Source organism: Zerene cesonia, chromosome 19 (assembly GCF_012273895.1).
Source record: "Zerene cesonia ecotype Mississippi chromosome 19, Zerene_cesonia_1.1, whole genome shotgun sequence".
NCBI lineage: Eukaryota > Metazoa > Arthropoda > Insecta > Lepidoptera > Pieridae > Zerene > Zerene cesonia.
The window spans coordinates 2,113,103-2,127,346 of record NC_052120.1 but is presented as its reverse complement, the minus strand read 5'-3'; the positions used below and the strand labels follow the sequence as shown (position 1 = coordinate 2,127,346).

Genomic DNA, 14,244 nt, shown 5'->3' with positions numbered 1-14,244 from the left:
AAAAAAAAAAAAAAAAAAGGTTTGATTTATTTAAAATCTACACAGAAACAGGAAATTTATAATTACACAGAAAATAACATGAAAAAAAACCGTTACATTTATATTTATCGGCCTATTCTGCTTTTAGGTGATGCAAAATTTGAATTTTGCTACTAAATTTTTTACACACTCGGTACCTTAAATAATTTTTCGTCAGAGTTCGGCAGCAAAGCGATAGATACGATCTTTATTAGTATCGCTTCATCGTTACGCCTGCCTCTGTGTTCTGGAGCGTGGGAGTTTGTTACAGTAATTTTTAGTTAGTTCTGATTTAAAATGTGAAAGAGGTTAGCTGTTATATGATAGATACTATTCATTACTTACTAAATATTCTTAAAAATAAATTATATGTCGTTACGAATTTAGGTAGGTCCTAAGCTGGAACGGAAAACGTTTGTCCATTTACTTAAGTATCTGAACATAAGCGAAGCCATGGGCGGAAAGATCGTACATACATATTTAAATATAAAAATTTAATGTAAATACTAAGATTTGTAGGTACAAGACTTGATGATCTCATCCGCGGGCGTTAGGTTTTGGTTTAAGTTTAATTTTAAGAAGGTTAGATTCTATTGAATTATGTACCTACTTATAAAGTTGGCTATACTTTATTCATATGCAAAGGGAATCTATTACAATAACAATGTTATGCTTACAAGAACTGCAAAAACCAATCGTGCGAACGGAACACGGCTGGCGAATTACCTGACTAAAATATTAATGTCATTAAAGGTTCATGACTTTTGAACGAGGACACCTTGCGGTGACGTCATTATTGCTTATATTAATGGTAAGGAAATGATGATGAAAAAATCGATTACTAATTAATGATCTTTAAGAATGTAAATAAATTTTATAGATATGTTCTGTAATAACGCATTTTCTTCGAGCAAGGTGATAATTATCTTATGAATATATTATTATCATGTAGATACAGTTTTGCTCCTGTTTTCTTAATTCACATGTATGAGTATTTACTATTCGAATGCTCCTTAGGGCGGTTTAAATGAGGGAAACATCGTTAAATGTGAAGAGAAGAGTATCGATATTTCAAGAAACATAATTTTGACAGAATAGTATAAGTTGTACACTTTCCAATTATCTCTACTCCGCGATTTCGCTCAATTAGATAACATATAGCGTTTTTATTAACACTATCGAATTAAATCCAAATGTGCCTAACAGTTCCCTTAATAACAACCTTCACATCCATCCAGACCTTTCAAACTTGTAAGTATTTTAACCCATTCTTCTATACACGGGTTGGTCGGATGTTTGTGAGTGGCGACTGGCTAAGGTCATAACGTTGATATTCGATAGCATTGTGGTGTAGCTAACCATTATATATACACCTACCTATAGCGTGTTAACAACTGCAAGTGCAGTGGAAACCATATTGCACAAGTCCCCAGAGGAGAAGCGATTGTCTTGCATAACCGATTGTTTGTATATTCATATTCGGTTTATACTGTTATTTATACAAGCAGTCTTATTGTGATGTAGTAAGAGCAATGAAGTTTTTTTAGTTATCTATTACAATATATTTTCTTATAGTATGTAATAAAATAAAATAAGTTTATTTCTCAACCATACAATAAACTCATAAAAACAAAACGTTGGTCCCGTACTAGATAATAATCTGTATTACAAGTGGTTTGATTAGGAAGAGATGAAAGTACCTGATCTAATATGAGAGGAATATTTATTTGATATGCGACGTACCTATGTAGGAAGTTAAGAATACAACATCATAGCAAAAATATGGATGATAAGATTTTCACGAAAAGCTACTCTAGTTCTCATGACAATATTAATGGGTCCTTCCTTATTTTTTATTTATACCTGCTGATCTACGTGATACCGTAACTCGCATTTTCTAACGATTAAAACCTTATCTTAATGTTGTGCTGATAACCTACATTTGTGATATAAAATGTACTTTTACATCATTAGGAAAAATAGTACCTACGTATAATACATATACCTATTATGATTTATATTCAGTAAATTGAAAGAAAAGCTGATGTCCTAATTTCCTTGTGGAGCATGAGACAGATGCAACTCGGAAAAATAGAGATACTGGAAAAAAGAGATGGACATTAATTTAAAAATGTTTATCTAATAACTTTCATTTTTATTTATTTAAGATTGTATGTTGCTAGTTATATAAAGATACGATTTGTAATGAAAATAATCTAGGTTCAAATATCAGAGAGTATATTAATAACTCATGGTAAACGATATTATGTTACTTTGTTGTTGTTGTAGAAGTCAAAAGTGGTTATCACCGGCAATGAGTTTTGACTGTTATATACTATAGAAAACATAATATATGATGTAACGATAAAACAAGTGATTTATCGAGTATTTTATTCAGAATATAGAGATTAAAGTGTGTTATTTACTAGAGCTTATAAAATCAGTTCGATTTGGCTTGAAAGACTTCGCTAAAATCGTTCCGATACCATCGCAACAAAAAGGAAAAATGATAATTATGTAGGACAATTTTAATAATAATCTTGATTATTTATTTGAACAATAAATTTTAATTAACATTTATTTTTTCATAATACTTATGATTCATTATTCAATTATGTTATTTCTTCTTAAAGTTTCACCAAATCAATTTGTATCCAAAATGTTTCTTTGACAAACTGCTACAACCCTGAAAGTCTCTAGCAATTGTACACCTCGAAGATCAGTTAAATTACTTCTCCAATTAGAAATCGTGGTTCTCCAAGTGCTAGATGCCATTTATAGTAAATTAGTGAACAAAAAGCAAGCCGTGACAATAGTTGCGGTAGACATTTGGCACGGTGCGGGCGATACCATCGTCTCGCTCTGCTTGCAGTCGTGAAAAGCGCGACAATGCTTTCAGATAGTTTATCTAATCGTTTATTGTAGTTTAGTATTTAACGTACCCACACGCTAGATTATCAGGGAGAAGGATGGTCTATCACAGATGTGATACTTTGCTCATCAAGCATAAGGTATCCTATCCTCACGAAGTCCACTTTCCGCTGGCACAACGTATTTAAAAGTAAGTAACAAACCCAATATACATTAATTCTAAAACGATAACATTTTTTTAACACACATTACAATTAAGTATACTCGTCTTAAATCTTAATCCTGATAATATCATGCGTCCATCTCATACACACATCTTCGTCTCTCGTTTCCGTTGCATAGCATTACCTTACCTTTTCCTGTTCAAATTCCTTCAGCTCGATAGAACTTTTTATAAGTATATACTTGCATAATTCTTAATCACAATCTTTTGACAAAAAATGCCTAAACGAATAGATTGTTTATTATTAATTAATAGGTATCTTTTATATTCTTGTCATTAAGAACAACACTCCATTTGAGTCGGTTTGCCTAAATGAAGCTTATTTTTAAAATCAATTTGATTTGATTTCAATGCTGACCTACCTTACTCAATACGGTAGTTCTACCGGTAGTTATGAGAACCTTTCACCGTTTTTTCAATAGATTTAACAATGATGTAATAAATTGATGCTATATTATTGTATTATACTTGCACAATACTTTATTTTTACTTAATAATAACAATTTTGTTTTCATCTAAATATTAGAAACATCGCAATTTAAAATTTAGCATTAACATTGCTCCGGGTTGGAAAAATAACTCGGGTTCAAATCTCGCCTTGTGAACATTTTTTTTCTAATCTTTAAAAATGTCTCAATGTTAATAGCAGTTAATACTTAAAAATAGCTTATAAGGTACAAAAATATAAACATAATGTTTTATATTAATGGCTGAAAGCCCGAAACCCCTCATTGAGCGAAATCAAAAATCAATTCTTTAAATACATATCCAATTATGGTTATAACGAATCGTAGGCCGAGCAAAAATACCATCACGTAATCGCCTACGAAGCTTTGTTTTACACTTATTTAACATTCTACGCGATGTATGGACAATGATGGGACGGAAGTAGCTGGTGGAATCCACCGTGAACAATGGATTAACGTACAATAATAGCGCACAGGTGGTGGCCAGTTCCAAATTTGGTCCTTCGAGGATATTTAGTAAATATGTAATGGAATTAATACTATAAATGTGAAAGTTTGTTTGTTTGGATGTTTGTCCGTCAATCACGCTGAAATAACTGAATGAAAATTGGTATACATAGGTTAGAGTTGACTTGGATTATACTCTTTATGCCGATTAAATGCTCCCTGGGGTTAAAACAGGAATCTTGATATCCGGGACTATACTCGTCAAATGTGTTGCATATATGTGTGTACAATGTAAATTTTATTTTAATAGTTAATTAAAACCAATTGATAACAGCTGAAATAATATTGAAAGCTTGTTGTGTATAGAGTCACGATTAACATCAATATACTAATTCTAGGATCTTCATAATGTTATATGACGTTTTGAATACTCATATTTCACGTTAAAGGGAATTTTATAGTTTATTAGGTTTTAATGGCATTAAATACAGTACATATATAAAAAATTTAAATGATTGGCCTAGTGGTAAGGCGCTTCCCCATTATGGTGAAAGGCACATGTTCGAATTCCGCCTCATAATCGATTTATTTATATTTTTTGAAATATTTATGTAGATAATGTAATATTTTTGCATAATTATATTATTACTTTACACAGATTAAGATTGATGAGGGTCGTTTATTTCTGAAAGTGAAAGTTACAACAAGTCATCAAAATCTCGTCAGATTGATTTCTTTGAAAATTGCTAACTACTAAGCTAAAGCTAATAAAAGTGGATGATGACATGCTATGTGTTTAGAAGTAAAGCATAAAGTATAGTAGATGCTACTCTGTGTTTTTTTAATATCAAATAATCTAGTTAACAGAAGATATTCGCGAATTGACTCTTAATTTTAATGTAAAATGTGAGAAAACTTTTTTCTTAATACGTCTTTTAATAAGCTATCTAGTATCTACTTATCTAGCGTTTGTTCTGTTTAAACATACTTATAAAAGCTGGTTTTTAAGTATATTCCATCATAAGTGTAAATTTATATTCTGCATGCTTATATATATTATCTTCAAAAAGCATCCTTAAATAATTTACATATTTAGTTCCAAGCATACTTAAATCAATTAAAACATGCGACATAGTAGGTCGAGCTTCCAGACAGAGCTTATAAATCCCTCGAACTTTCTAGAGCATTCACCTTACCGTGTAACCGATAAAACCTTAACGTACGACAGCTTTATTTGTTGACCGTAGAAAAGATTCAATATCCGATATTTTTTTATTGAAAAATCCATATAACGAGAACGATGCTTTTGTAATTATGAAAATAATTTTGTTATAGTCTGATACAAACTAGATACTTCAATGGAACGTATTTCCTAGATTCCTCGCTCTATTTGTATCATCATATTTTTTGTTTCTCCTCTATATATCATTATAATTCTAATAAATAAATTAATTAAATTTTTCTGGGGAGGGAGATACGAGGGAGTTTTCTATCAAACACCAGAAAAATCACGTCGATAGGTTGAGAACCCACATACTTAGTTATCGAGTAACAAAAAAAAAACTATCGAAATAGGAACATCCTTCGTTAAAGGAAAAGTTGGTTAAAATAAATGATAATGGAGTATCACTAGACATATGACATTAGAGAAATAAATAAATATGCTATAAATAAATGCTATGCAATAAGAAATAGGAAAATTTCTCTGCTTCAGTTCTGATTAAATACCCATTCCGAAAAACAGTCAAAATTGACGTTATAGTAGAGAATAATTTATCGCTACGTAACAGTTGGTCACTCGTACGTGACAAAATGAATGGGGTGCATCAAAAGCCAGGAAGCCAGCCAAGTGCAAGGGCAGAATGGACAGATGCGTGTGCGCATTCTAAATAGTAGTGACGTAATGTTATGTGAGGCCTTCAATAGTCGATAGATTATGTAAATCAGGTTTGATAGGTGACTCACGCACTTTTGAGATAGTCTATTATTTGTTGCTACCGGACTACAAATTTAGTCTGTCTAATGTGAGTTGAACGATAGCTTCACCCTCTGAAAATGTATGACAGATCATCATGGCAATCATTGCCAATGGCAATAATTCAATGAATGAAAAATCATAATTTTTTTTTATTCGATTACTATACTTTTTGACAAAAATTGCACAAATTAAATGGTCTAGTTATAGAATTTAATTTCAGTGTGTTTAAGGGAAAGTAAATGATTTAAAATTGAATATTAATTTGATAAAAACATTAATCATTTTCCATGTCGGCTTTTGCTATCCACTCATACATATTTCTCAAAGGATGGCAAATTGATTATCCGCACAATCGCAGGCAATGTTATTGTTTCGGAAACTATTAATTCAATCGGTCGTGATGAAAGCGGCAGTAAACCGAGCTGTGAATGACCGGACGTGCGGACAGAAGTTTGTAAAGAAGACGTTATGGAAACAAAGGCAATATTGCAGTTTTCGTACTGTGATTCCGGTTTGGGTAATGCTGAAATTGGGTTATCATTAGAGTTATTCAGAGGTCGAATTGCCACATTATGTTAACATTGCGCTGGGTAAACACAATTTCGTATAATCTTCTAAGTAGGTACATAGAAAAAGTATTTGTTTTTATAGTATACTTTCGCGCCAAAATCGCCTAGACTTTCTTTAATATAGCATTTTGCTTAATTTATATTTTGATTACATTTTGGGCAAGGATATCGATTACTTTCAATGTTTTATGCGGATAAAGAAGTTATGAAAATTTATAATTAGTTAATGTCACAATTTCTATGAGGTATACCTGAGCAGTCTCGCGTGGAAAGCTAATATTTAACTTCCAATTCGTGTATTAGAGAAAATGTGAATTCAAACGTTATTTATTGTTTCGCACAATAGTTCTCCATAAACTTAAAAATACTGTAAAAGTTTTAAATATACTGAAATATGAAGCTTTCAAATCTTCGACAAAAGGCAGCATAATTTGAATCTTAACTCTTACATTACAGGGTCAAAATGGGAGCAAGATAACGTTTACCAGTACAGAAGAACGGCAGTCTTCGAAACCCTTTCCAGACATACGGCTCGTAGATGGACCGTCTATATTAGCAGGAAGAGTACAGCTGTTACATCGCGGGCAATGGAGATCCGTGTGCACGAACTCGAGGAAGTGAGTTAGGAATTACGTTTTTGTTGTTGTTTTTGAAAAGCAGAGGACTTTTTGGTACTATTTCGGTTCATATGTGAGATTGTGAGTTGTAAAAAAAAAAAGTTATATTACGCGAGTATTATAACATTTAGAAATTAAGACTTAAAAAATCGTGTTTAAAATCTGTTTGAAAGTCTTTAATTTCTAAATATATTTTTGATTTTAGATTAAGCCACTAATAATGTGAATAAAATTGTTTTACCTAAATTAAAGCCCTGGAATATTTTATTTTTCCTACTTTAATTAGAACTTAGAGAGAAATGCAGGAATTATTAATTGGACCTTAAACATACCAACCACCAAGTATATTAATGTCATACCCCGTTACTAATGGATTTAAAATGTTTTTGGCAAAGTAAATATTAATAAATAAATCGTAAAAATTCTTTGTAAAGAGAGAATACTTTGTAAATAGAGTTAATAGACCACAAACTCATAATTATACTCTCTTTCGTTTATTTCAAAAACTTGTAGGTATATTCTTCACTCGCGATATAAAATACAATTTATGCTTTATTTATATCAAGAATATTAATAAAGTTTACAGAAGAACTAATTACTAACATACAAATAGTATTCCTGATATAAATGAATAAATAAAATAAACTAACATTGTGTGAATAAAAAAGGTCATGTTCGCTTTGTTGTTTTACAGTTGGACCGTTAACGACATGGAAACAGCGTGCAGACAATTAGGCTTCATGGGTGGAACGTTTTACAATTGGATGGACCGGCAGCCGGGCCGGCGCGCGCGTCTTTTGTTCGAAGAGCCCAAGTGTAAGGGCACGGAATACGATCTCTTCCAATGTGATTGGCGGTCACGACAACTCGGCTCCGGGGTATGCGACTATCACCCGGATCTCGCTATACAATGCTTACCTCATCACGATGACAACGAACTTAGAAATTACGGTGTGCACTGGCGAGGCCTACGCTTTGAACACGCAGTCTATGAACGGATACTCACTGCGGAAAATACACTCTATGTACCTACTTCGATGTCGAGACTTTCCCACGTAATAGTCAAAAACGCGGGCTTGGGTAGAGATAACAATGCAACCAGTGCTTTGGACGTTATTGGCGTACCCCCCGTGATGGACGATATCGAAATATCCAATTGCGCTTTTAATGCTATCAACGTGACGTCACCCAATGCACCCATAGTTATTAACAATTGTACAATACAAAACAATAGAGGTTACGGTGTTTATGTAAATTCTACGTACGGCATGACGAGGATTGAGAATTGCCTGATTCACGACAACGGCGGAGATGGGGTCAAATACGTGGTGCACGAAATGAACATCGACGAGCGATTTGATCGAGCAGAAGTATTCGACTTGTGTACCCTCGCATCAACACCTAGTCAAACATTTCCCATTGTCATGTCTTTGGAACAATCAAGGTATTCGAACATGGAACGTGATTGTCATCAGAAATTTTATACGCGACCCGATCACGTACTAACGTTAAGTTTTATAAAGATCTTAACCAATAAAAATGATACAGGTCACATATATATTTACGATGGATTGACTGCTGACGATAAGTTGTTAATGTCCTTTAATATAAGAAACCACACACGACCGCAAAGTATAACGTCTACAAGAAGTAGGATGTATGTAAGATTTCACGCTGACACTAGAACGGATATAACCGGATTTATAAGGTTAACCTCAGGAATTAGTAAGACATATGACTTGAACGTTACAGATTCGATAATATCAGATAATAATGGCAGAGGTGTCGTTATAGAAAATTTGAGATCACAAATTCACGTACATCGTACATCCATTTCTAACAATAATCATGTTGCGGGTCTTCAAGTAGTAAATGGAGCTGGGGATATCAATATAACTGAAAGCAGAATATCTTTCAACCAGGGTGACGGTATTAATGTCACTGTTACTGGGGGTAACAGAAACATATCAAGAAGCATAATAAGTTCGAACCAACGTTATGGTATAGCAGTATGGATAAATACAACGCAAGAGACAGAGTACATACCTACAAATCAAACAACTGTCGTTGAATATTCGGAAATATTCAAAAATTTAGATGTAGGTATTTTACATGGAAATTTCTGTGGTGATAGTTGGGTAAATATAACAGGAAATTGGTTTAATTCAAGCGTGGAAAGCACAGTCGATATTGCAACATGTTGGTTACTTAATGATCCCGTAAAATTATTAAATCTACAAATAGGTCACAATCGATTCTATCAAAACTTACGTGTACCTATAAAAATTCAACCAGCTCTTAATGTAATGAGTAGAATAGAATACAATTATTTTGAACAGGGAGATTATGGAGCAATCGTAATATTAAATAGGGTTGACGGAAAATATATAGAAGAGTTTGAAAAGCTACCATCGAGATTCCTTATACAACATAATTATTTCTTTGGTAATAGAGGACCTTTTGTTGTGAATCTCGGTCTATCTCCATATAGTGATATTCAATATATATTATTTTCAAGAAATTATTTACGAGATAACAAAATAAGAGAACAATTTGAATCTATAGATGGAACTCCACAATTAACACCAAGGAGTAGGGTCGCAGCAACAATAGTTTTAGCATCTAGTAATATAGACGTATTCAGAAATATTATTAATAATCCAGAGGCACAATATGAAATTGGATCTCATGTAGAAGACCAGAGCAAAATACTTAATTGTACATACAACTGGCTTGGGTTTGGCGAAGAAGAAAAAGTCTACAACAGATTATTTCACCGAAAAGATAGATTTAATTTAGCTAAAATTATTTATATGCCATATTTATTGCATAGTAGTAATCCTGGAGCAACACAAATAAATTATAATTCACTCTATGTGCCCCAATTTAATGTTCCTGGGTCAAATATCGTAGGTGGAGAAGTGGAAGGTATAGAAATACTGCGACAAGGGGAATACGATGTAGTGAAAGATATAAATATTCGCCCTGGAGGTAAATTAATTCTTCAATCTGGCGTAACTCTTAGATTTCCTCCGGCAATAGGAATGATGGTAGCTGGAAAATTAGACGCGAGAGGGAAACGGCCAAATGATATTTCTTTTACATTAAAAGAAGAGATTATTATGAGTAATGATACAATATATGAAACGGACCCAGAAATAGACCCCACCACACCGGGTTACTTGGAACCGGTTATACCAATAAGACTTTTAGGTGGAAGAACTCAATACGAAGGTAGATTACAAGTCCGCGTAGAGGGCAAGTGGGGTACCGTATGCAACTATAAATGGAATATTATTAATGCAGCCTTAGTATGTAATCAATTGGGCTTAGCACTTAACCCCGATGATTGGTTCTTAGAACCAAATGAAATACCCAATGCTGGTATTACAGAAGACATTATTTTGTCTAATGTAGAGTGTACTGAATTCGATAATGATATAGCAAAATGTAAAGCCGAAACAGTTGATAGCTTTGAGAATTCGTGTACTCACGAAAACGATGTTGGAATACGTTGTTACGAAACTAGCTGGGCTGGTGTACGATTTAGTGTTATTGCTGAACGCGCAGACTTGCAATATGTAACAATTGAGAAAGCGGGTCTTCTCGATTACTCTTCGAATTTGTTTAAGCCAGCACTTCAAATAGACTTTGCAAGACATGGTTTAGAAAGTGTGAGGATCGTCAATAATTATCACGATGGATTAGGAATACTGTATTCAGATTTGTATGGTGCTGATGCTATTAATACTGTAAGAAATTCAGAGTTTAGTAATAATAAAGGAAGTGGAATCAGCTTTAGGCAACTTGGTCTTAAAGTTTACAGTTCCGTCATTGAAAATAATAAAGTAGCTGGTATTTTTCACAATCCGCATTTAACTGGGCCTCAACAGAGAGAAATAGCAGGATGGTTTATTTTAGATCCCAGTTTTAATATGGATGAATCGAGTTATAGACCAATTATGATACCTGAATATCAAACAGATATTTCTCTTACAAACGGGGAGACAAGACACATAGTATTTACAAAACAATTTGGCGAAAAAATTATAAAAACCTATAATATCAAATGCAATCCAGGCTATGTTCTAGGATTGCAGCTGTTGAATCCGATTCATAACTTCTCTACGGAAAGTATTTGTATTTATGACTCGCAAAATATTCACGAAGGAAGTACTGTATGGTGTCTAGATCGTGACCTATCTACCTTTCCTACTACAAGTAATAGTTTTGGCGTCGTGCTTAAATATGATAGTGGTATAAATGCATTAGGTGGAGTGGTTTTAGTTGTGAGTACAATTGTTGCTCCTTTACAAAATATCAGAAATAGAATTATTAAAGGACCTGTTCCTACACTTCACGTGACTAATACCAAAATTAAAGGAAACACGAAAGGTGTAAAGGCTTTGTATTATAATCGGTATTTAAATGAACTCGGTGATCATTTCCTTCGAAAAGCTAATGAGACAATCAAAATAACAAACTGTGAAATAGCTCATAATAAAGAAGAAGCTATTTATATCAACACACCTTTTTGGGATATTCATGAAAGTAATATTACGGAAATCACATTAATGATAAATGGTTCCTTAATAACAGACAATGGAAGAGGAATTTATCATTTTGCTAGAGATTTAAGAAGCTCTAATAATTTGTATCATTACGTTCTTCAAGATAATACCTTTGAAAGAAACATGTTCGGAGGGTTTGATATAAGCTTACCGTATGTTTGGCAATATAATGAAAACTTCACACATTCTGTTTACATGCATAATAATACCTGGCGGAACAATTACAATTTTGCTGTCGTCATAGATGGACATTTTGCGGAAGTCAATCTAACTAAAAACATTTTTACAGACAATGTTTGCCGATATGGGTTATTATCAATTCGAGGAATGGAAAAGAAAATGAAGATAGATGGCAATTTTATCGAACGAAATAACGGTCAATATATGGTACAATTTTACATGGACAGTCAAAGTGAAATTATGGGATTTGTATATGCAGTTTTTGTTTATAATCAAGTTAAAAATAATAAATTTTCAACAAATATTAATAGGGGAGCGATTCAGAGAAATACAGACCCAACTTATGTTATAGGTTTCAAGGGTATTCAGAAAGTGAAGGTTTCTCGAAATTTGTTTGGCAACAATGCATTAAAATATACTCTTGTGGCTGGGATTAAAACTGCTAAAATTAATAATCTTTTAGATGTAACAGAAAATTGGTGGGGTAGTGTAGAAGAAAGTGAAATTAGAAATCAAATATTTGATTTTGATGATTGGAATAACCACGCAGTCGCTACATATTTACCTTATTTATTAGAAGATAGCTTTGACTCAAGTGTATCTGTTACCTTTAGCCCACAAACAATAGTCGATATAAATGAGCTTGGCGGTCGCTTGACATCCGATCTTACCTTGGATGGACGCATAGCACCATATGTTATTAAATCTGATATAACAGTTATGCCAGATGTTACTCTTACAATCAATCCAGGAGTGATTTTAGAGTTTGCTCCGAATGTTGGATTATTAGTAATGGGAACTCTAAATGCCATCGGTCACAGTCAATTGCCAATATTTATGAGACCCATTACCCCGCCAAGCGATGTTGAAAATCGAATTGAAAAAAGAGAAATAGGACAATACTCACCAGATTATGTAAAACATCGTCAGCAACGTCAATTAGAAACGCTAATTGTCCAAGATTCAATTCGGCTATGTACGGGCAGAAATTGTTCTATAACTGATAACAACTATGACAGGAAAAATGAAGGCTTTTTAGAATACTATAACAAAACTACATTACAGTGGGTACCCATGTGTGACAGCCGATTTACGGAGAGAAATGCTCAAGTCGTATGTCGGGAATTAGGTTTCGATCCTATAAATGTATTTTTTGCTCATGATCGAAGAGTTGAGTATCATAGTAACTCTTTGTCAAGGATTTGGTCTTGGCCAGAACCTTTACAGTGTGTTGGAACTGAAAACCGATATGAAGACTGTCCTATTAGATTAAACGGACAGCTTTATGGGCACCGACATGAATGTAAGTGGGATTCAGATTTTATTTTTATACATTGCGGGAACAGAAATCTAGAAGATAATCTTGAATATTGGGGTGGGATAAGATTTGCGAATCCCGAATTTGAATATTCGCTTTACGAACATAGAATTCACGATCACCACACACATGAAACAATGAAAAAAGTTGAAAGTACACTGCGGAACATTCAAATAGTCGGAGCGGGCATTTTACACAACGAGAAGTCGCCAGCAATACAGAGTATCATTAGAAATCCTCATATCCAGAATGTGAATATTACAAAATGCGCTCACCATGGCATTAACATAGTTTCACCTACGGACACTATCGACATGATGTTTAACTCTGTCATAGATATTCTTGGCGAGGGAGTTAATGCGATATCTCTAACCGGTGAAGGAAGAGAATCGGAAGAATCTAGTTTTACTCCATTGAAGGATCTCAACTTGCCATACCATCTATTTTCTCTTATTGACATCTGTGACAGTTCAAAGGTAGTGACGGTGGAAGAAAGAGTCCTTCTGTACTACAAATACGATAATAATCCAGTAAACTGTGTAAAAATATTTAAAAGTACCTTTAGAGTGAAACCGTTTGGTTTCAGGTTGTTACAATTTAATTTATTCAACCATACTATGAGTTATGGCAAAAGAGACTCTATAACGCTTTATGATGGAGATATTTATAACATCACGGCACCTCAGATAGGCTATCTAGAGAATGGTTCGCCTGAGGAGAAGAAATTATTCAGGACGGATGGAGCTAGTTTGAGCGTGAAGTTATTTGCAAATGGTGCTTCGTCGGTGCATGGTTTTATTGCTGAGATTGTCACGTTACCTATATCGGCTATTGGATTGAGTAAGTGTATTACATATATTAATTTATTCTTATACTATATTTTAAACTATATTTGCATTTATTACACATTAGCATATGGTTAACATGGTGTACATGCTTTCTTATTAATGCTTCTTAGTTATAATGTGTAAAGATTGTTTATTTG

At 33.4% G+C, this 14,244-nt stretch overlaps 1 protein-coding gene across 2 annotated transcripts in view; it reads left to right on the top strand.

Moving 5' to 3' along the window:
* The window catches only part of LOC119834710 (protein bark beetle), a 30,582-nt gene that overhangs the window by 8,110 nt on the left and 8,228 nt on the right, over positions 1–14,244 (top strand). For both annotated transcript variants that reach the window (XM_038359174.1, XM_038359173.1), the window contains exons 2-3: positions 7,030–7,190; positions 7,885–14,099. In XM_038359174.1, the coding sequence (XP_038215102.1) occupies positions 7,030–7,190; positions 7,885–14,099 (6,376 nt within the window). The remainder of the gene's footprint in view (positions 1–7,029; positions 7,191–7,884; positions 14,100–14,244) is intronic.